General features: G+C 54.1%; 7 protein-coding genes across 7 annotated transcripts; 2 read left to right on the top strand and 5 right to left on the bottom strand.

Annotated features, from left to right (window-relative positions):
• Positions 1–960: 960 nt before the first annotated feature.
• On the bottom strand, positions 961–1665 carry M406DRAFT_324606 (uncharacterized protein). The gene has a single exon (XM_040919890.1). It carries the CDS (start codon positions 1502–1504, stop codon positions 1034–1036), a length of 471 nt encoding a protein of 156 aa, XP_040772001.1. The 5' UTR covers positions 1505–1665; the 3' UTR covers positions 961–1033.
• A 3993-nt stretch (positions 1666–5658) lies between these two features.
• M406DRAFT_334637 (uncharacterized protein) lies at positions 5659–6262 on the bottom strand (the record flags this gene model as incomplete). The annotated part of the gene is made up of 3 exons (XM_040920960.1): positions 5659–5736; positions 5966–6121; positions 6176–6262. 3 exons carry the CDS (start codon positions 6260–6262, stop codon positions 5659–5661), a joined length of 321 nt encoding a protein of 106 aa, XP_040772002.1.
• Positions 6263–7237: 975 nt separating this feature from the next.
• On the top strand, positions 7238–7840 carry M406DRAFT_268040 (uncharacterized protein; the record flags this gene model as incomplete). Its single annotated transcript, XM_040917906.1, has 1 exon — positions 7238–7840. A coding segment is annotated over one exon (603 nt), but the record flags the coding sequence as incomplete, so codon positions are not given.
• A 143-nt stretch (positions 7841–7983) lies between these two features.
• Positions 7984–9380, bottom strand: M406DRAFT_324607 (uncharacterized protein). The gene has a single exon (XM_040919891.1). It carries the CDS (start codon positions 9361–9363, stop codon positions 8161–8163), a length of 1203 nt encoding a protein of 400 aa, XP_040772004.1. The 5' UTR covers positions 9364–9380; the 3' UTR covers positions 7984–8160.
• Positions 9381–10187: 807 nt separating this feature from the next.
• M406DRAFT_324608 (pali-domain-containing protein) lies at positions 10188–11441 on the bottom strand. Its single transcript, XM_040919892.1, has 2 exons — positions 11109–11441; positions 10188–10986 (listed from the first exon to the last, which is right to left on the bottom strand). Exons 1-2 carry the CDS (start codon positions 11303–11305, stop codon positions 10467–10469), a joined length of 717 nt encoding a protein of 238 aa, XP_040772005.1. The 5' UTR covers positions 11306–11441; the 3' UTR covers positions 10188–10466.
• A 1056-nt stretch (positions 11442–12497) lies between these two features.
• M406DRAFT_108355 (uncharacterized protein) lies at positions 12498–14464 on the bottom strand (the record flags this gene model as incomplete). The annotated part of the gene is made up of 4 exons (XM_040915294.1): positions 12498–13778; positions 13865–14137; positions 14276–14305; positions 14450–14464. 4 exons carry the CDS (start codon positions 14462–14464, stop codon positions 12498–12500), a joined length of 1599 nt encoding a protein of 532 aa, XP_040772006.1.
• A 7376-nt stretch (positions 14465–21840) lies between these two features.
• Positions 21841–22857, top strand: M406DRAFT_334642 (uncharacterized protein; the record flags this gene model as incomplete). Its single annotated transcript, XM_040920961.1, has 1 exon — positions 21841–22857. The coding sequence occupies one exon, from the start codon at positions 21841–21843 to the stop codon at positions 22855–22857; it is 1017 nt and encodes a 338-aa protein (XP_040772007.1).
• Positions 22858–23602: the final 745 nt, after the last annotated feature.

A 23602-nucleotide genomic window follows, 5' to 3' on the forward strand; every position in this document is an offset into this window, starting at 1 on the left:
GGGGCAACAGACGCGGCCACCGTCGATTTGGTCTGGACAGGGCCTACAGGAGCAGCTGTTGACGCAGTACTCGCAGGCATGCTCGAGGCAAGACTTGAGGCTACCGGTTTGGGGGCTATAGTCGTTGTGGCCGCGGTCGTGATAGGTACTGGCTCAGCAGAGACAGCGGTCGGAGGAGCAGCCGCAGGGGTAGTAGGTGCATTTGCATTGAGACTTGGACTAGCATCTGGCGCTTTGGCACCACCGCCAATTGTAGTAGCAGCATGTGTAGCAGGACGAGGGCCGGGTGCTAGGGAAGCAGATTCCACACCTGTAGCAGCAGTAGGAGGTGCAGCCGCAGGAGCAGGAGGAGCAGGTATTGCTGCTGCTGCAGTAGGTGCTCCAGGTGTGACACCCGAAGGTGCGCCCGTCTTGGGCCCGGTTCCGACAGGGCTTGGGATACCAGGGTTTGCATTCGTGGGCGCATTTGGCGGTACACCACCAGCTGAGGCAGGCTTCTGAACAGTCGAATGGGCCAAAGTTGACTCGCTGTTGACAGACCCGGCTTTCGTCGCCCCGCTGGTGCCTCCTACGGCTTGGGAACCAGATACTGGTTTGGCAGCAATCGGTTGGGCCCTTGCGGCGGCGGTAGCAGCAGCAGGAGGTGGAGGGGCGCTATTTCCATTGGGCGCAGGGAGCCCAGGCGAGTGCGCGTGAGGGGCGCCCATCCGAGCAGCAGTAGAAGGCATAGGGCTAGAACCGTTCACGGCAGCAGCTTTTGTTGAAGCCATAGGCACCGAAGCAGCAGATGCTGCTGCTTTGGCGGCCTCCTCAGCGCGACGCTTGGGATAGATCTGCTTGTGTTGGCGAAAGACGTTCAGGATGAGTTTCTCATAAGATTCAAGTTCAGGCACCAGACTTTTCTCGGTCAGTCCCAAGCCGCGATTGATCACGGACATGGCGACCACCTCGGATCGCTTGCCCTCTTTCGCCTGCAGCTGTTTGATGACCTCGGCACGGAACTCCCTGATGAAGAGCCTGAGGAAGGGCTCGATCACAGGGCCCAGGGGCGCTGCAGGCGCGCTGTTTTGCGCAGGGTGCAATATTTGATGGGTAGAGGGTGCAGGCCTGGACGCATTCGATGCCGGGTGCATAGTAGGAGGGGCTGGAGGGCCTTGTTGAGGTCTGAGTGGGGGCCCTTGTCCCGGCCTGGCCAGAGGCGGCCTGGGTGCGGCGTTTGGTCCAGCGCCAGCAGGGCTATGATTTGCGACATGTGGTGGCGGTTGTGGCCTGTTGGCATATGCTGGGTTGTATGGCGGTACTTGCGCGCCGGGATGCTGTGGTCGCGGCGCAGTGGCGGCAGCCGTGTAGCCGTTTGTCTGTGGTTGTGCGCCCGGTGCCTGATGGTGTTGAGGATAAGCAGGGCGCGGAGGTCCGTGATGCTGGTGGGTCGGTGCAGCACCAAGCTGTGCTGTGCCGTTGTTGTTGGATGGAGGGCCCTGATGAATCTGATACGCCTGTCCATTGGGAGGATAGCGAGGTGGCAGGTTGGGCGTGAGAGCCGTTGAGTGTGCAGTGGGATGGTGAATATGGTGTTGAGGATGCATGGGAGGCTGATATGGGTGGCTGTACCCATTGTACATGCCCGTGGGTCGAGGTTCGGCGATGGAGTCGCTGGGTTTGCGCTTCTTCCCAGACTCCAAGGGGACGCCAGGAACGCGATGCCAGTTTCCTTCGATCTTCTTGAAGCACTCACTGCCGAGCAGATTGTGCCGGACACTGCTCTCCCAACCCTTGGTATCGACACAGAAGTAGAAATAGGGCCACCTCTCCTGGATCCGCTTGTAGACCTGCTTGAGACTGTAGCCCTTAGGGGGTGCGGCGGTCATGATCTCGTCGATCAGCAACTGATAGTTCTTTGTTGGCTTCTGCAGCTGCTCCTCGGTAAAGTCCTCACGCTTCAGCTCCAGAGGAGGTGTCTTGTGCTTCATGGACTTCTCCTTAGCAGGCTTGTCGCCATCCAGCTCTTCCTCTCCATCCTCACCCTTGGGCCTGCGAGGTTTGTACTTCCGTTTCTCTCCCTGGCCGTCGAGTCCTTCAGGGAGAGGGTGCTTCCTAGGCCGGCCGACCTTGCGCTTCTGTGGCTGATCGCCAGGCTCTTGGGGCGGCATGTTCCGCTTTGCCTCTTCGGCCGCCTGCTTCTTGAGCAGCCGCTCCTCCCTCTTCGACATGATCCCGTTCTTGGGCGGCCTGCCGGGCCCACGTTTCTTTGGAGGTAACGTGCCTAGCTGTGACAGCTTGTCTACGTCATCAGGACTTGATTCGGGCTTGAGGCTGCCATCCACGGCGTCCGACTCAACCGTCTCTCGAATCTCATCGTCTCCATCGGCGTTGGATAGCTCGGCCAATGCCTCTGGCGCATCCTCCATAGCTTCGTCCGAGTCGTCCGAGTCATCTGAGTCTAGTGGTTGCAAGTTCGCCTGTCCCTCTTCAGCCTCGGAGGAGTCATCGGTATCGTGCATCTCATCCCCGCGGGAGCTCTGGAAGTCAAAACTCATCTCCTTGCCGTTCTCCGAGTAGGTCCTGCTCGCCGGGGCACTCGCCTGGAGCTGGAGCTCTGCGCCGGTCTTGCCGTCCTCCACGCCCGCGAGATAGAACTGAATAGTGATGTACTGGATCTGGAGCTCGTCGCCGGAATACAGGGTGAAGACGTCGCCCTCCTTGTGGTGGACTGAGCGACAGAAGACGCCGTTCCGGCCCAGGACAAAACCTTTCCAGACTCTCTCTTCGGCATCATACGAGATCTTCAGATGTTCCCTCGAGATACCCTTGGTGCTAGCCCACATGTCTGGGCCTTCGCCATGTATCCTGACATGCGCGATTTCATCCTGGCTTTTGAGGCCGGTGACGTCTCCAGGGCCAGGGGCGTAGTCGACATATTGACGACTGCTGATGGTGTTGGAATGACCACTCCCTGAAGTCTTCCGGGCCTGCTGCTCAACCGTCCGCTCACCAGCAGCAGTCTTGCGTCTCTTGGCAGGCCGTGGGTTGTCCTCACCGTCGGACTCGGGGCCCAGAGCACCTCCCTCCTCGCTGGCAAAGGATTTCGGGTGGTGTTTCCCTCTACCGCCCGTCCCAGCAGCACGAGGTGGTGTTGGCGGGGGCAGTCCCTTGGCTATGTGCTCCTCGACTTTCAGCCTATGTGCCCTCTCTTTCCTGGCCCGCAAGAAGATCTTCTGGTCCCTGCCGATCAGGACAGTGCGAGTGGTGATCCAGGTTGTGCTGTCGGGGAACTCTAATTTTCCATATACATTGGGAGGATGCTCGTAGTCCTCCTCTTCGTCCTCGTCCAACGGAAAGGGCTGCTCTGCAGCAGCACCGACGTTGGCGAAAGCGTAGTTTGCCATTGCTATATTCGGTATGTAGGGTTGACTGGCCTGCGCAAGGAGGTCTGGATAGAGGGGCAAGGGCTGGGACAGGGCGTCATAGTACCCAGCTTCTCCAGAGAGACCAAGGAGATGGTTGGCCGCAGGGACCTCAGCCTGGCCGCCGCCATCCGCCTGTCTCCAGAGTGAGGGAGCCCAAGCCAGACCGTCCTCGGTTCCCAAGTCCACAAAGCCATTGGCGGTGCCAGATGGTGCGAGAGGGGCGGGAGCGAGCTGGTGGTCCTGGGCAGCAGAGGTGGACGGCGTCTCGTTCGCGGCGGTCGCAGCCGGTGGAGGTTTGGGGCTGAGGGTTTCAGGTGCAGGCGCATCGTTATGGGGAAGGGGTTGGGCCTGCGTGGCAGGAGGTTGTTCGGTTTCTTCTATTCGCTGTTGGGAAGGTGGAGGAGATGGCGGTGGCGGTGGTGGAGGTGGAGGTGGAGGCATAGCAGGCTCAGGTGCAGGTGTGGTGGATACAGCCACAGGTTCATTTGTGTCCTTAGCCGGGCTGAGGACTGCAGTTGGGATTGCCTCGGGGGCCATCATGGATGTTGAGGTCGACATTGGGGGGTCAGCCATGTTGGTGTCTGGCTGGCCACTGGGGCCTTCCTGCTCTTCGGACGAAGTCATTGCAGGCCATATGGGGTGACAAGTTGGATGATCTTGGATTTGGGTTGCTGTCTTTGTTTTGTCTTATGCCTGTGTATGTGTGCTGTCTGAAGGCGTGGAGTGTGTGGTTGGCGGAAGAAGGAAAGAAGTTCTGGGAAGAAGTCGATATCGATTATCATCCGCAAAGACAAGTGCCCATGACGAGAGACTGGGGTTTCTACAATCTTTCCACGCCGGCCGCTGCGGATCCTGGCCAGCGGCTGGGTTGCCCCGCTTAAAAGTTCTCAAAGGTATAGCCATTGGCTCAAGGCAAGAAGCGGGGAGTGCAGGAGCCACCTGCTAGGGGATGCTTAGTGTGAATGATTGACCATGCCACCCTTGCCCGAGCCGTCAACTTTTGGATCAGTGCTTGTGACAGACAAACAGAAAGAAGGACCCGACATCCTCCACTCACTTCGTTTTTTCTTTCTCACCCTCAACAGCAAAATCACATTGGCAAATATTCAGACTCAAACATCTCTTTTTCATATTTGATGAGCATTGCGCACCCAAGAAGACCGTGAATGCGTACATGAGCAAGATCTGATCTTTTTCCCTCTTATGTTTTGAAGTTTTGAGGTTTTGTGAGTTGGTCACAATCAATCGATCGATCGATCAATCGATGACATGACTCCTCCCATCATCAAGAACAACAGATGACAGAACTAGACTTCTCGAACCCTTCCCTTATTCCAGGCAGATGTCAAGCTGATCTGAGTCACCCTATCCTTGATTTTTATTTTCTGGGGCCACAATTGGGTTTTCTTTTTGTCTTCTCTTTTCTTCAATGCAGGCCCATCTTCTCATCACTCCAGTTCCAGTCAACTCCAGGCTGTCGGAAAAACAGATGGCTTTTCATAACCTCTGGCAGGGAGAGATTGAGGCGCAATATCCAAGATCAGGGCTTAGAACTAAGCTCTTCTTTTTCTACTCCTAGGAGCCACACCATCCTGCTCTGGAATACGGGGAACTTGCGTCCTAACTTTGGGGGCGGATGGTTATAGCCGATGTCCTCTAGTCTAGTCAGCTTCCCGTCGGTAGTGGACAGCATTGAGGCTGAGAGATGATCATGTCCCAAAGTTGAGACTCAGTCAGCTCAGCTTGGACAATGGACTCTTGTTCTCCTCTTTTCCGAGGCAAGGCGGAAGGCGAAAAAGTTATCGAAAATGGGCTCGACTATTTTATTTATACCTCTCCAGTCTCTCAACATTGCCCCCGTGGTTCATCTCATCCTGCCCAGTTCAGAGACCCACAAGCATGTGTTTCTCGAGAAGGATCAGGCCTGGCCAGATCCTGCATGCCCATCACACTCTATTTATACGCAACCATCCACCACTACCACCATTACACACAACGTCACTTGCGCCCGCTCCAAAAGGCCTCATTGTAGAGCCACCCACTCAAGACTGCTCGAACCTAACCCCCCTCCCCTCCTTCTTTTTTCTCCCCAATATTTCTGGCTGACTTCTTCTTCGGTCTTGGGGAAGTGGACCGCGCCACACGTGGTTGATGATTATGATAGCAATGATGCGGGTGAGGGTGAGGGTAAGGATGAGGATTGGGGTCACGATGACCATGATTGCTGCTACTATTGCTGTTATTGTCTAGGCTAGAGCTCGGTCACCATCCATAGCGTCATCCCCTCTTCCTTCCAGCGGGTGGAGAGATGGAATAGGTGGTAACTTTCCTGAAGAAAACCAAATTCTTGTTAGTCAAGGTGGCTTGAGACGGAGAAGATAGCATGTTGCGCAGCAATCCGGCGCCTCGAAACGAGTACATGCGCCCTCTCTGTGTCTTCTCCCTGGAGGTAGTAGATCTACCTGCCGCCCTTTCGCCCCCAGTCCGACCTTTCTGTTCTGAAAGGTCTACGACAGGATATACGATGGACCGCTTTATCCCGTTTGGTTACTTCTTACATTGTAAATCTTGATCGTGTTGTTGGATTTTTGTTTCTTCTCCTTCTTCTTCTTCTTCTTCTTCTCCTCCTTCTTCTTCTTCTCCTCCTTCTTCTTCTTCTTCTTCTTCTCCTTCTTCTTCTCTGCCGTTCCTTGATTAGGCCACGATTTACATCCCTGGCCCACTCACTTGCTAAAGATATCCGTCAGCTTCATAGAGACTATTCTTACCTCAGCACCACCCAACAAATCCTGCCCACACCACTCGGCCCCATTCCTTGACCTTGTTTCCGCACTCATCCGCTCTCTCCTGATCATGTTATAACATTCCATATCATTCCTCCTGACTGGGCTGTCTGTTTCTCTTCTTTCTTTCTACCCTTACACGGTTGCTGGATTCTGTCCAGCTCTGTTTACTACTCGCTGGGAACTCACCTATTCACCATCCTTGATCACTTACACACTATCAGGTGGTGCTTCCTCTCTTTACTAATCCGTACGAGAGACATTCATTCATTCGTCTATTCCACCCTGTCTCTCTCTCTCTCTCTCTCTCTCTCTCTCTCTCTCTCTTCCTCACACACACACACACACACATGCACACAGCTTCTCTCTCTTTGCCTACCTCTTTTCTCTTCTCCTCGCAGCCTCTTCCTCGCCTAGAAAGTGAGATATCCACCCGCCATGAACCGGCAGTCAGGTTCCCAGGCTCCCATACCTGTGACGCCCAGTTATAGCAGCCCCTCCCAACAGCCGCTCCTCCAGTTTTCAGGGCCTCCTCCAAACACACCAAAGACCAAGAGGAGGAGTAGAGACAGTCGAGCAAGCTGGCTGTTTCCAGCCCGACAGAAAGTCTCGTCGATATGGCGGCCATCTACGGGAAATCATACGCCACCGACACCCCAGTGGCCGCTCCCACGGGTGCCGCTCAAACCCGAGAGTCGACGGATCAGCACAAACCCGGCCTTCACGACGACCTACACCCAGCCACGCGACGCTCCCCTGCCTCCGCCTCCGAGCTCCAGGTGTAGCCAGCGCAGCAGCAGCGGGGATAGCAGCAGCAGCAGCAGCAGCAGCACAACCACCACCACCGTGGCACCGGCAAATGACCGCGCCGAGAGCCCTGGCCCAACAAAGGAGAAGTCGGCCTCGAGGGCGCCGGCAGCACACCCGCTCTCGCCTCGATCACTACCCAGCTTGGGGCGCCCAGCCTTTGTGCCACTCGACGGCGTTGGCGGTGGCGGTGGCGGTGTTTTTGGTGGTGGTGGTCTTGGTAGTGGTGGTATTAGTGGTGCTGGCCACCAGCGTGGCGGCAGCTTCTCGACGCGGTACATCAACATGGTCCTGAGCATCGAGAGGATTCCCAGGTCGCACAACATCCTCTCCAACGTGTTCTCGTGGATGATCCTCGTGGCGTTCGTGGTGGCCCCGGCCAACTTCTGCAGCCCATCCCCCTGGGGCAAAACGAGCGGCGAAGTGCCGCCCATCGACTTCTACACCGACGTCCCCTCCATGGGCCTCCTGGGCGCGTGCTTTGCGATTTTCGGAGTCGGGGCCCTCGGCATGCTCTACCTGGCCCTCTGCTGGCGCCGCAACTACATCTGGCTCATGAACCGCATCTACCTGCCCCTCATCCTGCACTCCCTGGCCGGCTTCATCGCATGCCTTGTTATACTCAAGGTGCAACACAACATGTGGTGGAGCATCTCGTCGTATGTCACCATCGCCGTCGAGGCCGGCACGCTGCTGTTCTCCACGAGCATGTTCTGCATCAGCAACTACCTGCTGTTGGGGAAGCTGAAGAGGGAGCATCACCGAGAGACGTCGAAGAAAAATGTGGTGGACCTGGTCAAGGCGGGCAAGCAGCCTCCTTTTGCGCCGGGGAGCGTGGTTTGAGACGATATGATGTAAAGAAATTCATACTCACGAAAAGGACTGGCCGTTGTCCCTTTTCCCTCTGTCTTTGTTCTTTTGTTTCTCTTGTTATGTTGTATCTCATTTGTTGGGGAAGGCTGTGTGTTTTACAAGATACCATTGACCGTATGAACGAAATGAATTACCTGATGATATTTTCTACTTAAAACAATTCTCTCTCAGGAGGGTACTGTCATTACCATTTGCTCATCTCTGTGACTTTGGCCATGACTGTAACTGTTATTCAATGCACGACGTGCAATTCTTCATCTTGACCGTCGTCGTCATCATAAGTAACTTTTCTACCTGGCAAGCAGCGGCTCCCTCTCACCTCTCCTATCCCCCCACCGCCTCTCAAGCACACGCCCGACCCCATACGCATACCAAGTCACCATACCAGCCAGGAACCCCACCGCATCATTCTTAAACGCCAGAATCCCCGCCGTCGTCATCAGCATGACGGTCCACCGCTCCATCCTCTCCTCGTCAGACAGCTCGCGCGGCCTCTTGTCAGGCCCCCGCTCCGCCGCCACCAAACCCCCATGACTGTCGCCGTCACCATCGCCGTCATGGTCCACCCGGCCGCCAGACGAGGAAGACACACTATCCTCCCAGAGGTCCGAAGCCCCATGGTTCAGCCCCTGCCCGACCTTTGCCAGCTCCAGCCCCGCCGCAATCACCATGATCCCCAGCACAGCCCTCGGGAACGAGTCCAGCAGGTCCAACAGCGTGGTGCCGAGAAGCAGCCCCAGCAGCAGCTTGGCCGTCCCCAGCACCACAATGCTGGCGCCGCTGCGCGCCCCGAAGCGGTACTGCGCCGCCAGCCCGCCGGCACCATGGCAGACGGGCATGGCGCCGAACCAGCAGCCCAGCAGGTTCATCAGGGCCACGCTGATGCCCAGCTCGGTGACGGTCGGGGTGTGGCAGCCGGCCGGGAAGGGCGGGGAGGTCATCAGCTCGGAGCCCAGGGCGGCGGCTGCGATGACGGAGTTGAGGGTGGTGAGGGGCAGCTGGGCGACGGCCATGGACCAGGCCTGGCCGTCGCCAAAGGCCGGGACGGAGACGGACGGGTGCCAGATGCGGAAGGCGGGGAGCCGGTGTTGGTTGTTTTTTTCATCATCCTTGTCCTGTCTTGAGACGACGAGAGCGATGATGGCCAGGAGCAGGCCCACGACAAAGACGACGAGGGCGTAGGGGAACCGGCGGGGCACGCGGGCGGTGAAGATGAGCAGCAGGAACGCGGCCAGGGCCCAGAGGCGGTTGTCGAGGGGCTGGTCGGCCCAGCCCAGGCGCAGGAGCATGGCGCCGCCGCCCGAGATGACGAGCTGCAGGCCGGCGCCGAGCTGGATGCCCTTGACGACGGGGACGGGGATGTGCCGTGTCAGCCAGCGCAGCAGGCCCGTGACGCTGAGGAGGCCGACGGCGATGGCGACCAGGGCGCCTGCGGCGAGGACGTGCGGCTGCGGGGCGTGCGAGGCGATGGCGGCGGCGGCGATGGCCTTCATGGGCTGCACGGGCAGAGGGATGCCGAAGACGAGGCCGGTGAGGATGTTGAAGAGGCCTGAGAAGACGAGTGTGCTGGGGAGCGAGATGGACGACTGCAGGGCCAGGGCGATCATGAGCGGGAGGAGGGTGCCCAGGTCGCCGAGGGCGCCTGAGATCTCTGAGGCCGGAGAGGATCGGAGGGTGGAGAGGTTGTACCTGTTGAGGCGGGAAATGTCTGCGAGACCCATTTTGAAGATTGACCAGACTGTGAAATCTTAAGTGGCGGTGATGGAGGAGGAGGAGGAGGAGGAAGAGGAAGAGGAAGAAACGCAGGTCAAAGGATGGTAAGCAAATGAATATGTATAAAATCTACATAAGGCTAAGTATGCAGTCGCTCATAATCAAAAAAGAAGAGCCAAGAAATGGACACAGACCATGGCAGAACCATGAGATGCGTATGAGGTTGTACAGAGGAAGAGAGAGGTTGATGAGGTTGAGACGTGAGATGTAGTGAAAAACGTAGGAGGAAATCATTGCCGGAATAGGACCAACGGGAAGTACGTCTTCTGACGTGCCGCGCGCACCCTGTCTTGTGATCACACCTCTAACGAAGCCCCACCCTTCCTTTTTCTTCTCTTCTCCTTCTATAGACAACTCAGGTAGGTGATGAGAACCCTGTTGATTACTTATTCCAATGTGTTTCTTGCTGTACCGATTCTTACCCCCAAATTTCTATACACACAAACGCCACCAAGCAATATGTGAAATCCGTGGCTAGCCATGATAGACACCAGACAATACTTTATACATTCACATCCCGAAAAAAAAAAATGGACATGTTGTTCATGACAATATTGTATCGTTTCTAAGTAAGCACTTACATGCTAAGGAGGTATCATAGTAATAATAATCGTAAGAATAAGAATAAAAAAGAAATGCGCAGCAGTACACATAGTCATCGTCCAGCGGCACCTAGAACGCCACCCTGAACATGCCATCCCATCCCATTATCGCATCTAGCCTCATCTGCTAAAACAATGCTCTCCCTCTCTCTTCATCTCCTCTCCCACCATTTTTTATTATTGTTTTTGAGGCCACGATCCCATTGGAGATCAAAGCCCTTTTAGAACCAACGGCGACGGCGCGAGGTGGTAGCCGTGCCGTAGTCGCTCTTGGCCGCAACGCTGCTCCTGTTGGCTCTCCTCTTGTGCAGGCGCGCAGAGCAGCACGTGAAGAAGACAATGACGGCACCGATCAGCAGGCAGATGGCGCCGGCGAGGATCGTCCACATGGCGACGCTGAACTTGGCGTGCGAGCCCGAGGTGTCGTCGCTGCTGCTGTTGACGTGGTCCTTGATGATGCCGAACAGGACAAAGTCGATGATCATGACCACGATGGTCACGATGAAGGCGAGCGCCGCCACGATGGCCGCCAGGAAGGACCCGAAGAAGCCCGCGCCGAGGGCGAGGAGGAACGCGATGAAGGAGATGCCCGTCGCGATCGGGTGCAGCACCATCACGTGCGTCAGGCCGTTGGCTGTGTCGCGCGAGGCGTCCGAGAAGGACGTATCGTCGATGCTGGCCATCACGTCGGCTGCGTCGTAGCCTACGTGGTGCTGGGTGCAGTAGTCATGGTTGTCATTTCTGTCGTTGTGGTTGTGATGTTAGAGCAAGCTTCAATCACGTTTTTTTTCCTTTCTTTTTGGAAGGACACAGATTCTCGAAGAGAGGGGAGAGTATGTGAGAGAGAGAGAGAAGAGACGTACGCAGTGTTGAGCACACAGTATCCAAATGTACCAAATGACACTTCAGAGTAGTGCGAATTCGTGGCATTGCCCAGGGTGACCTTGAGAAGGCCAATGTCGTTTACAACCGGGGCGGAGATGGTTGTGATGAGGATCAGGATCGTCGCCGCGAACAGGAAAAATGTTCCAATATGGTGAAGGAAGCCCGTAACCGCCATGTTGTTTGATTTGTCGGAGAGTGATTGACTGGTTTGGAGACACAGTGGAATTGAGGATGTCTGTTGGACCTGGACCGTGAGGAAAGAGAGCCTAGACTCGTCACCTCGTTGAAACTCGATTGAATTACAAGATTATGGATGGATGGATACAGAAGAGAAGAATAAGAATTGTTCATCCCAAGACCTGGGGAAGATCCCTCTTGATATATCGGCAGATCGCCCACGAATTCATAAGCCCCCAGGGGGGGGGGGTGTTCCCCTCGAGGTCTCATCGTAAACCATGGTCAGACGTCATAGCCCTTTTCACGCCCTGTTCCTCCCCCAAGCGCAGCCCAGCCACTGCAAGTCTTGCTTCAGGTCACATTTTTACTTGAAATGCGTGGCAGAGCCTGGGTCTCGGGGCCGTCGTGACGTTGTATTGCAAACCCAAATTGGACTGTCTGACAGACCCTGTTTTTGGACCCTTGTAAAAGGGCGTTGCGTGGGGTGACGTAGTGCCTTGGCAACCCGTCCTCCAAGCTTTACTCCTGGTTGGCCCAGGCACGCGCGCAAAAAGCGAATTGTGCCCTGTTTTCAAGCCCCCTGGAAATGACGGCACAGTGCTGACACTCAATCTCTTTCAAGCTCAGCTGCCTAGCTGCTGTAGCTATCCCCCTCCTGCTCTCTTTCCACACCCCTCGGCGAAAATGCGCCTTTGTAGTAATGTGGGTTCTGGTCTCTAGTCATCGATGGGCGCATATCTTTCTTGGAGGCAGCCACGCAGTGCCGAGGTCATCGTTACCACGAGAAGATCGTCCATCCCATTCCCATCACACGTGGCCTGGTCCACACAGCATGGCCCTCGGCTTCTGGATACTGGAACCGAACCACTTTAGTAGCATGTGTGTGCATGCATCTGCAAGCAATACCACAAATTGATGTTTACAAGGTGGTCTCGACGTGGTCTGATCGATCTGACGGTGCCGAAACAGTAAGGCCTGTAGCGTGATGCACCCAGCCCTGGTCGTATCCCTCGCTGTGTTAGTTCTGGTTGAGACTGGTCTGAGACGGCCATTTATTCACTTTTCGCCTAGACAGGCACCACCATCTCAATCGCCCCCACTGAAACGATCTGAGATCATCCGCCGCCGTCGAGGTGCTTTGTCTCATCATGGCTTGTGTTGCATTGTCATCAGAGACGTGCAAGAGGGCCTCATCTCTTGCCATCTACGGGCGGCAGATCCGATGATGAAAGCGATTCTTTGTCTTCCTGTTGCTGCTTGATGTCGAGGGCCTTCCATTCAAGCGCTGTGGGCTGTGGGGAGTCGCCGTCTGGTGTTCCTCTGACCGGCTGAAAAGTTTCCAGACTGAAAGGTTTATCGTCAACCGCATCGGCATTGAGAGGAATACGTTTCCACCTCACGGGCCCGCCGACGGGAATGCTCTCCCGTGCCCAATAATGCACCCGTAGGGCCGACGCATCTATAGCCTTCCGCGTACGGCGATTCCAGCCTGAGGCCCCAATCGTATTCGGTGGTTTTTTGGTGCTTGGGCGAGCAGTGTTAGTCTTGTTTCTTTCTTTGTGAATTGTAGGCCATGGCTTCATCGGTGAGCCAAGGTCAGTGCCCACCGGAGCGGCCTGCGTCTTAGGCTGGCGCGCACCGCTCTCCTCGGTAGAGGTTTCTGGCGCCATGGCCGGCGTTACACTATTCGACGCATCGGCATGTAGAGCCTCCGCCGGCGTACTGGATGGTAAGATCTCTGCAGCGGGCTGCTGAGCATCAGACGCTATTGTCAATTCTGGCGACGCACCGGTATCTACGGGAGCGGGATCCGTTTTTGGGCGAGGGCCAGCAACCTCCTTCTTGGCCTGGAGAGCTCGGTGCCACTCCTCGTCCCGGCGCATCTTGGCCTCGTCCAGGCTCGTCCAGAGCACAAGCTCGTTCTCCGCCTCGCCCTGTTCTGCGCGGTTCTGCCTCCGCATCCTGCGCTCCATGATGTGCCACAACTTCCCGGCCGTCTGGGATGTCCTTATGAGCTTCGCGTCTTCCATCAGCTGGCCCCCCGTCTGCCAGTCGCACAGGCCGTTCTGGGCGACGTTCCTAGGCACGACTTTCTTGAGTGCTGAGTAGACAAAGTCCTGATCCTCCTCGAGGGTTTTGGGCCAGCGCCCGTGGATCGGGTTCAGCCTGATGGCCGTCCTGTGCTCATAGTAGCTCTGGCTGGGGTGGATGTACATGGTGAAGTTTGTGATCGGATCGGAGGTTGTCGTCGACTCGGGCGAGGTATGGTCCGCCGGATCGTGACTGTAGCCATGCTCGGACTCGTGGATCTCGATCGGCGCCGCAATATCGACGGGTTCGGCGCCCGGCGCAGACTTGGCACGAATGGACTGTAGGGGTTCCGAGACGAATCGGAATCTGAGCGGGCTGGCCTTGATGAGCTCGTTGGCGACGTCTGTCCTGGTGGGGGCGCAGACGAAGGTATTATGTTCCTGTTGGCGCGAGCATATCTCGTCAGCTCTCGCGCGAGCCAAAAAGGGGGTGGGTTGTGATGAGGAGAAAACTTCGTGACACCTACAGTGAGCCTCTTGAAAACCTCGATTGGGCCATGACGTTGCAGGGCGTGCAAAACGGCTCGACGCTCCGACAGAGTAGCCGGTGTGGGTAGCACTTTGACCAGCAGCGACCGCGCCTTGATGAGCTCAATCGATCGGCCGCCGAACCAGCCTGATGCCATCTCAAGCGAGCCTTGACATAAGATCGAGCAGGCCCAACGGTAGAGACGGCCGCGCTCGTTGGTGGTCCTCGTGTCGTCAAAATGGCCGAGTGGGTTTGTGGTGGGGTCGGGAAGCTTGTGAAAATCAAAATATAAAAAAAGCGAAAATGACAGTAGGGGATGATCCTCCCGTGCGGAGCCGGGTTCGGGGGCTTACACTAACAACACCCTCCCGAAGTTGTGGGACCAACGGCGGGCCGCCCCTGCACTGACCTCCTTCCAACCTCTAACGTCTCTTGAAGGCTACCACGGTGTGTATAGTAAGCAGAAATATATCATTTGATGACATTAAACCTGAAATTGTAGGCCTTCTCATTCATAGAAAATTACTAGCAATGCCTTGCCCTTTCACCAGCCCCATCTTCCCTAATTTCCATGGTGCTGAACCTCTTGGAAGGTCATTACGAGTCCGAGGACTCTACTATGTTGGTCACCCTCCGTCACGGATCCACTATGGAATCGCCATGGAAACGATATGATTTGCTAGAATCTACGAATCAGCCAATATTTGGCATCAATATTTCATGTATTCGAGTCCTCAGCGACTGAAAGGTTCTGGGCGTTGGCTGCGCCTGTGAGCTGGGAATTGTGATTTTTGACTTTCTCCCAGGGGCCTATAAAATTATGAGATGACAGTCAGGTCTGTCAGAACTCTAGTAGATAGTCCGCAGTAGATAGAACGCAAGTTTACCTAGTTACATAAATCTCGTTGGAACCGAACAGGTTGGTGATGTTGCTCTGTAGTTCTGATTACCAAAGCCAAATATCTGTCGCTTGTACTGGAGACAACTCACATCATCAGCAAAGTGTATATGTAGAAAGAGTCCTATGGGAATATCCACAACAAGATCCAAGAAACCAAGCACCTCCCTGAAGCAAACGAATTTAATTCACGACAGCAAGTACTACCAGACATGATCAAGACGAGGGCATGGCGTTCCATCCATCTACTTCGTTGTTAGCTGCCAGTGTGTCGAGAATTATGGCTCATCGCAACTCAACTCGCTCTAACTGCTTCCCAAATTTCGCTAGGACATACATGTTCCCTACTATTTCAGCTATTGTTGACGTCCAATCCAACGAGCTTGTCACACAATTCAGCAACAGGTATCTTTACAAAGTCATGAATTGCTTTTTTTCTACTTTTGGTTTCCTTTATTTTCTCTCTCTCTTTCTTCACTTCTTTTTGAACTTTTACAAGTAAAGAAAAATAAGACTTTGATTCAGATACTTGGCTCTGAGGCGTGAGACGTAACGAAGCCGTAGGCTGCATGCCCTCCCTGCTCTACTTACCCAACTTCATCCCTTTGCTCCTGAAGAGACCACGCACAGAAATTATGTTCAAATTGTAGATGGCCCGAGTCCAATAGTACCCTGAATGACCCAAAGAATCGCACAAACCGAGGTCCGGAGACGGACTCCCTGAAGACGTTCACCCCGCGAACGCCCTGATTATTCATACTATGATTCTTTTCATGTCTAGTGCTGCTAGGGGTAATTCCAAAAACCATCTTATGTTCGATCGAACGGCTACTATTCCTTAATTAATGATCGAACAGACAGGTGTCGAAGGAAGCGAGGACTTAGGACACCCACTTCAAGCAAGGTCGATGATCATAAAAGTCGTGATAGGCCCCATATCGTGCTTCAGTCCTTCAAGGATGATCTTAATCAAATACTAAATCCATCCAAGAGCCTCGACATGCACATATACCAAGAAAGATACTTCCAGGCTCCAACTCTGGCCCCTCGGACCAAACACCCTTGAATGTACGCTCTTTGTCCCTCCCCCAAGGAGAAATACTACATGTCCTTTTAGTATTGAGCTTATGCTACAACTCAATTCTTCTTCCTCCCTAAGTAGATCTGCCATCCCTGCTCTATCACACCACTCCAGTACATTGTTTTAGACATTATATTCGGCTACCTGGACGTCCATATGGACTGGATGGATTGGCCACGCCAATTGATGGACGCCGCATTCAGACCTGCCCCGTTTGATGATGTTCCAGAGCATACCCTGTTCAGGGCCATTTGACCCACGAAAATGAAGCTAGGTCAGAGTAGGAGGAGAGGGAGATAGAGTTAGAAAGAGGAACTCCTCTGTGAAAGAGGGTCTAGGGCGAGATTCGCCGTATTCTTCCCGTCGGCACAAAGCATGCAGGTCCTGTTGAGCATCATAAGCAAGCTGTTGAAGCTCAGGGCGGCTAATTTGCTGCAGCAGCAGCAGCAGAAGGAGGAGGAGGAGGAGGAGGAGGAGGAAGCCGGGGCGCGAGGATGAGGATGTATATCCTCACCTTACAACATCGAAGACCTGGATATAGTGCAGATGTGAAGGATTTGACTAAGACGGAAATGCAATCCTCAATAAATCTTCATCAAGTCCATGCCCATTATTATGAGAATAATGGAAGACATGTTCAGTCCGTGATCACAAGGCACGCCTAAGCGGAGACTTCACGGCATTCAAATACGTGAACAAGACCTCGCACGTTCAAAGACTCGGAAACCTGATACCCATTATCCCCACGATAACTTCACTAGAGCACCAGATACAATGTCCACTTGGAGTCACAAGCTATCCTCGTACTCATCAGCCATATTCTTGTACAAAAAGATCCGCAGAAGCGTGAAAGGAAAGGTGACAAGGCTTGGCACAAGGCACGATATAGATGCTGGTCGCAACTGACATGTCGAATCTTGAATCAGAAGTATACTGCTGCTTTTCACGACAAAAGTCGCAATGTCTCTTGCTATGTCTCTCTATCTGTCTCTATTTCTGACTCTCATGTCTTGCAGATTGTTTCTTGTGAGAACTGCAAGACAAGGCGAAGACAGAGTAGACGTCTCACTCCTCAGACTGGAGGTGGTCTGACACTGGATGATGGATAAACAATTAATCACGTTCTTCTACCAACAATTGCTTTGCCATTTTCTTCAGAATGATTCGGCCGATGTTACAGCCTCATGAACAAGTTGCTTGAACGCGCAGCTCGTTTGATCGAGGGATGGGTCTTCTCACACTCCCTCGAAACCCTCCAACAACTACAACATCGATTCTCTATTCATCTAAGCAAACGTCTTGCAAGACTATGCAAATGTAACCGTTGTACCATTGTAGCTAGCCTTCGCTCTTTGCCCGCAGCGTTTACTCGAGGTACCTCACAATGGCTTCCGATGTAACTAACCTTCCCATCTCCGGAAACGGAGATGTAGTCTACTCGATGCATTCTCCACGGAGTCTGGCGTACAGACCAGTCCCGTCCTTTCCCGCCGTGCACAGGAAGCTAGGAGATCAGTGGTCACCGACCCGCAGAGAGACCCGGGGGGGGGGGGGGAGAGAGGAGATGACTACGAGATGACTACACCGGCCGCTATCCTCTACCTGTTGTACCGTTGCGATTTATCTCCACCGTCCCGTCCCAGTGGGCCAGCCCAGGCGAAGCGATTGTGATAGCATGGTCTACTGCGTTTTGGGAAGGTTGCATCCTGGCTCCAAGTGATGGATGAATGAATGTATTGGTCGACACCCCGCGGAGCGAAGCAGGCAGCTCGCGGGGCAGCCTCAGGGTCAAAGGGAAGAAAGCCAGACGAATGCGGTTTCCATATTTCCCAATGCGACTGGGTCAAAAAAGAGATTTCAGAGTCTGAACGCCGACCCCATCGAGTCCCCGACACGCCGCTGCCAAGAACCACGTGAAAACAAAAAAAATACAAAAGAAAACGGCATGTGGCGAGCAAAGACAGAGAGGGTTTCTCCCCAGCGGAGATACCATGGTGAGTACATCCCCCAAGAAGGAGAAGGCGAAAAACCCGGCCCAGGCTCCGGGACAAGACCTAGCCGCACTTAGCTGGACGATGCGGATCCGACCACAAGAGGTCTCGAAAGGTTGGCATTGGTGAGAAGCTAAAGACAAGAATAGAAAGTTTTCTTTAATCGCGCTACTGAGACAGTCTCATGAGGTGAACGGTTGGAGATGCTCGAGCCTCATCTTCAACCCCATACCGTGTCCTAGTGCGGTCAATGTCAGCCGCATGCAGCCAGTTATGATCCCGTATGCTTGGATGAGCTCATCATCTCCCGCCGTCGCGTTCCAAGTTCCGAGGAGATGCAGACACTCACATTGCCTCCTGCGATTTTTTTTTGGGGGGGGGGGGGGAAAGAAGAAGAAAAAAAAAAAGGGATGTTTGCGCCATCAACCCCACCCCCTCCTCTCTTCGTGCGTCACATTGCTACCCATCACTGTCTATCGGTGTGCGGGTTCCCAGCCGGTCCTGCGGACTGCATATTCCTCATGGCAGCCACGTTTACAATGGGAATTGGCAGCGCGCAAGTATCAAATGCAGCTCTGACGAAGGCACCACCTTCATGAGCGCACTTCACGCTGCCTCTCTCTTGTGATAGTCGTCGGATAGGGCACAACCAGGATGCGGAGCCGCGTCAGATCTACGGTTCAGTCGTTGCATTTGGGGGGTCGCACGATCTGCAGCTGGATGTCCTCGAAATTTAGGAAAAAGGATGAGCGTATGACCCTGCATGAGGTGATAACGCGGGAGATCAGGCTTGTAAGGAGGGGGGGGGGGCGATCGTGAGATGGCGCGCTCTCGAGACTGAGCGGCTACTATGGTATTTTTCGACCCCACACTGCGAGCCGTTGTCGTTGAGTTCTTGGGCTCAACAGAGCCCCTCCCGACGGGACTTACCCCCTCTCAGGAAGTCATCCAGGGCTGATAAGCACAGAGTCATGAGAACTCAGCAACTGCGATCTCTCGGTGGTTTGGCGACGATGAACCGATCGAGTCTGAATCGCTCGCAATGCTGTAAAGCTCTCTCTATCTCTGGCTCAAGTGCTATCGACACAAGTGCGGTATGTCTCCGGATGTGAGCGGCTCCGTACGTTCAACGTTGAAAAGATAAGCATTGAGGCTCTCCAGTAATGACTCGGACGGACGATCCTGTCTGATTTCCATCGCTGCTGTCCTCGGGTCCGAGAATCTCTTGTGTCGTTGTCGTCGTTGAAGGAACGCTTACCTTCGGCCCTTCTTGTTTACCTGGCAGCATTTGTGGATGCAGACACTTGTAGATGCCTTCCCTACTGCACAGCGTGCCGGACCGTTCGTATCTCCACCGATCGTTCGCCCAGCCAAGAGGTTTTCAGAAATTTTGTGGTTTAGTTTCCTAGTACACGGATCCAGATCGAGCAGGGTCGAGTGTCTTTAGAGGTAGCCAAGGGCTAAGGACAGAGATTGTTCGGACACTTTGGGTAACAGCAAGCACCGAATCACGCCGGTCCTTTGTTCCCCATGTCTCAGAACGTGCCGCGAAGTGCAGGGTTGTCATCGCGAGGAGCCGCGTGAGGCTCGCTGGAATGACCCTCTGTGGAGTTGACATTCGCTGATCTATGACAAAAGAGAACGAAAAGAGGGCAAGCAAGATATGTCATCCGAGATAAGAAAATAGTACCCATGCCAAGCATTCTCGTTCGGGACCGAAGATCATGTTGCGGGTTCATGCCGACCTCTTAGAAAATCTGTAGAAAATCTGACTGGGGAAGCGGGTCAGTGATGATCACTTCTCTTGGAGCCCTGAAAGTGGGTGAGGGAAGATCGGCTGTGGCTTTTGGACGGGGTTGTCAAGTTGTCAAGAGACCCGAGACTCTGGAACCCCGTGAGAATGTGGCGCAGGTCCGCAGTAGTTCTGCAGCGGAAATGTACAAGCTGCGACTGTTACCCAGCTCGTGCCGCGGAGGAAGAGCACAGCACCGACAATAGCAACTTACACTACATCTACTGCGTCGCTCGTTTCTAGATTTCTATAGTAAGGGAAAAACGTGGTTCGGGATGTTATACATGAGTCTCGACTGGTTAGAGTACAGAGAAGAGCCACGCGTTTCAATGTAGAGGAAAGAAGGAAACGTTCCCTGCCCTGCCCTGCCCTGCCTTGCACTTTATTAGTGCCATAGTACGTTGTCTGCCCAATTCTTGTCCTTTTGCTATTTAGGGCTCTATAATATAGGAAGAAAAAACTCTTTCGACCATGGCTTGCTCCTTTTACAGTCTTGAAGTACAAAAAGAGATGTAAAACCCATTGCTTTTTGTTTTCCTCCCTTTTTTTCTCTTTCTTTTTTAACAGAACATGGTTGCCCAGTCTACAGGTACAGAGAGCTGCCCGAAAGGGGGTTTTTTAGTGTATAGTACTGCCATTATAATACCTTGGCTCTGTGGTTAGTTTGGTCATTTCACAAGCATTAGCACGTTCTCTGGTAATATACTGGCTGTTCGTGCAGTATGCACTGTGACGTGTCTACCCCTGTCACTCAACACGCAGGCTGCAGCCCTCTAGGCTCTTAGTGCTGAGTGGCTGCTCTGCCTTAGGGGGCCCACAGGACAGATGGGACCCTGTAGTGCAGTAGTGTCTGTACTTTTCGGGCCCAGCACTTCCAAATCCCTAGTCCCAAGGGCGCCTGCAGGACGCCCTAAATCCCCTGAGCCCACAGACTGGTTCAAGGCTTATTCATCGGGGGGCCTCTAGTCTTTGCTAGGCAGGAAGGGCGTTCGACATCAGATATCAGATGACGTATAGGCGAGCTGACAGATAATGCCTTTTCTCTGCCCTGGAGGTCATTAGGATAATAAGTCCATTCTTGGGAAAAGTAATATCTCGTGTTTCCGCGTTCACTGCCAATCCCAACACCCTGCCTGTTCCTATAATATCTATATTTGTATAGATTTAGCTATTGAACTGCTGCGGCCTCTCTCTCGGGCTTGGAATGTGCTGAGTGTAGCTTTGACGCTATCCTATAATAATAGTTGCTATACTATGTACTATACGTTTTAGAGCGCAGTGTGATAACGCCCATGCTGCTGGCCAGACCTGGCCCTTGTTCGGCCTGGCCTGGCCTTGGCTCTGGCTCCCTGTATAGTCTTTCCAGCCTAGAGTTCGCGCGACAAGCTTAGCTGGGCTCTTTCAAAACGTCTTCCTTTCCCTGCCCGCACACCTCGGCCAAAATCCGTCTCTGTGCATTTCTCGGTCTCATTCCAAGCTCGACGACACAATAACCCAAGGCTTTCTCGACTCGGCGGACAACCGTCTCAACTAACCACGAGTCATCCGATGCACCAACATATCTGTCTCTCGACCAACAAACAGTAACATGTCAGCAGCCAACGGAAGAAGAGCCTCCCACCACAAGTACCGTGTAGAACGAGGACAGACTTGAGTCAGCCCCCACTTCGCACCTTCGTGCGACTTGATCTCAATAAGTCCAGTGCACACGCGCGCGCGCGCGCACACACACACACACAGAGCTAGAGAGAGAAAGAGAAAGTCCTCTGTCCTCTGCTGATGCGATCTGATTCCTGAATAAACAGCCATCCTTCGTCCATTTCTCAAGGTGACGTCGGCACAAGGTTGGAAGCCACAACGGCGTTGGTCCTTACGCTAAGGGCTGAACTCCTCACCTCTCAACCCCAACAACAATCCCCCGACCGGCGCTTGCGCTACGCACGCCGGACTGGCGGCTTTATCGCTTTGTCTCCCTCCAACAGCTTTGCCTCGTACCAACATCCCCTCTCTACTCGAGCTACTTGCCACCGTTGTTAGCCCAGCTACCTCTTTAGACGATTTCTCTCCCTTCTGGTTCGTGCCCCAGTGCCCCACTTGGGGGCTTCCGTCCCGTCCGCGTCTTGTCCATCCTCGAGTTTGATCAGAGAGAAGCCGCTCAACCGGATGGTGGAAAAACCCATCACCACGTACTTGTGTGGGATAGGGCACCGTCATGTCCGAGGGAGACTATGCTCGTGGGCCGCACAACCCATTTGGAATTGAGGTGGCAACAGCAGATGAGGACGAGGACGATGGCATTCAGCTTTCTGCCGACACATGGACTTCCCTGGCCTCGCCCACGCCATTCGCCCGGCAAAGCGAACACCAACGGCAACGATCGCCTGAGACACTACCCGAGCCCGACGACTTAGCAGGCTCTTGTGCATGCCTGGGGACATCGCCTTCACCCCACGAGAGCACTACGAGCATAGACGCTATTGCCTTGGCACTTAGCAGACAGCGTTTGCGCCTCGATGCCTGCAGCAGTCCACCTCGGCCAGATGTCAGAGCATCAGATGATGAGCTTGGCCCCGCCCCGCAGTCGACGACCACAGCTGTTGTCCCGCTGGAAGTGGATCAAGCATATCAAGGACCGTCTGCATCCTCAGAGATCCGGCCCTTTAACGTGCCGTCCGTATCCGCAGCTGTGGTTGAGAAAGCAGCTGGACCCCTCAGCGATGAAGACTCGTTCGAACTACGGGCTTCCATCGCAGATAACAACAGGCGCTTACGACGACGAATGTCATCAAGATTCCACACGATTGGCCAAAACTCGCGAGAAACGAAAGGTGTCGAGGAGGGGGACATGACTCGCTGCAGAACACAGTATGGTGCGCGTCCATCACTATCGTCCGGCACAGACGTGATCCGTACACTCAACTTTGGCGAGAACATGGAAGTCGACTCGCCTAGCCTCGAGGTTGATGAACACGCAAGCCGCGATACAGAGTCCGTCAGGCAGTCTATCGAGGAATATCTGGCCACTCGTCGTCAAAACGCAGCTATCGGCTTCGACAGCAGCGGTCAGCCGCTGTATCGATCATCAACGGAAACTGCTCTGCGTTGTCGGAACCTCGTTAAGAATAAGCCTAGAATGCGCAAGCGGACCAAGCTGCGTGACAAGCCGAGCAATGCCGCCATTCCCGCAGCAGCGAGCCTGGGCCCCACATCGACTCCGACTACACAATAGCAAGTTACCACAGCCTCTTATCTTTTTCTCTTTCTATTTCCTGTTTCTTGTTCGTCTCGTACCTTCGCTGGCTTGGCGTGTTGCTTGGGCGTGGATGGAGTTCTGGGAATATACCCCTTGCATTTTGGGTTCACTGTGGGCGTTGGGGTTATTTCTGAACGGCGTGTAAGTTTTATGCGCCTTATTTCTAGCATTCTAGCATACTTTTCACCTACATTATGCATATGTCAGCACCGTCCAAACCCTGGAGAGCGCAACGAATGCACTAGTACTTCAGTCCAGCATTGAAGGGGCCTAAGATACTTCAGGAAAGAACATTACAAATGAAAGTTGTCTCTCCACCCGTCTCCAAAGCTTCATGATGCCTGCAGAAAAAGTGGCAAATTGTTGGATAGAAGGCACATCCTTGACAAAAAGCAGTCCTGCTCACTCTGACTTACTAACATCAGCTTCGAACTTGCATATGATCCCCCAAGAATAAGAGTTGCAGGGCCCAAACGCCCTGCAGGTCGTCGTACCTGCTCATTGCCCCCCTCCAAACCACAGCCATGTCTCAAAACGACCAGGCACGTTTCTCTGGTTTCTCTCCGTAGGGCTGAAGGCTGAGCAAGGCCTCGTGCATCTATTTTCTCAGACCTTATGGTTTGTCCACAGCCTCTGGCTCCCTGCAGGCTGACCTCGCCCACGGACGTATAGTATTAGGTATTAGTGACTTCTTTTTCCTAAGCGCCCAAAACAGAACAGA

This window comes from Cryphonectria parasitica, assembly GCF_011745365.1.
Source record: "Cryphonectria parasitica EP155 unplaced genomic scaffold M406scaffold_9, whole genome shotgun sequence".
NCBI classification, from domain to species: Eukaryota; Fungi; Ascomycota; class Sordariomycetes; order Diaporthales; family Cryphonectriaceae; genus Cryphonectria; species Cryphonectria parasitica.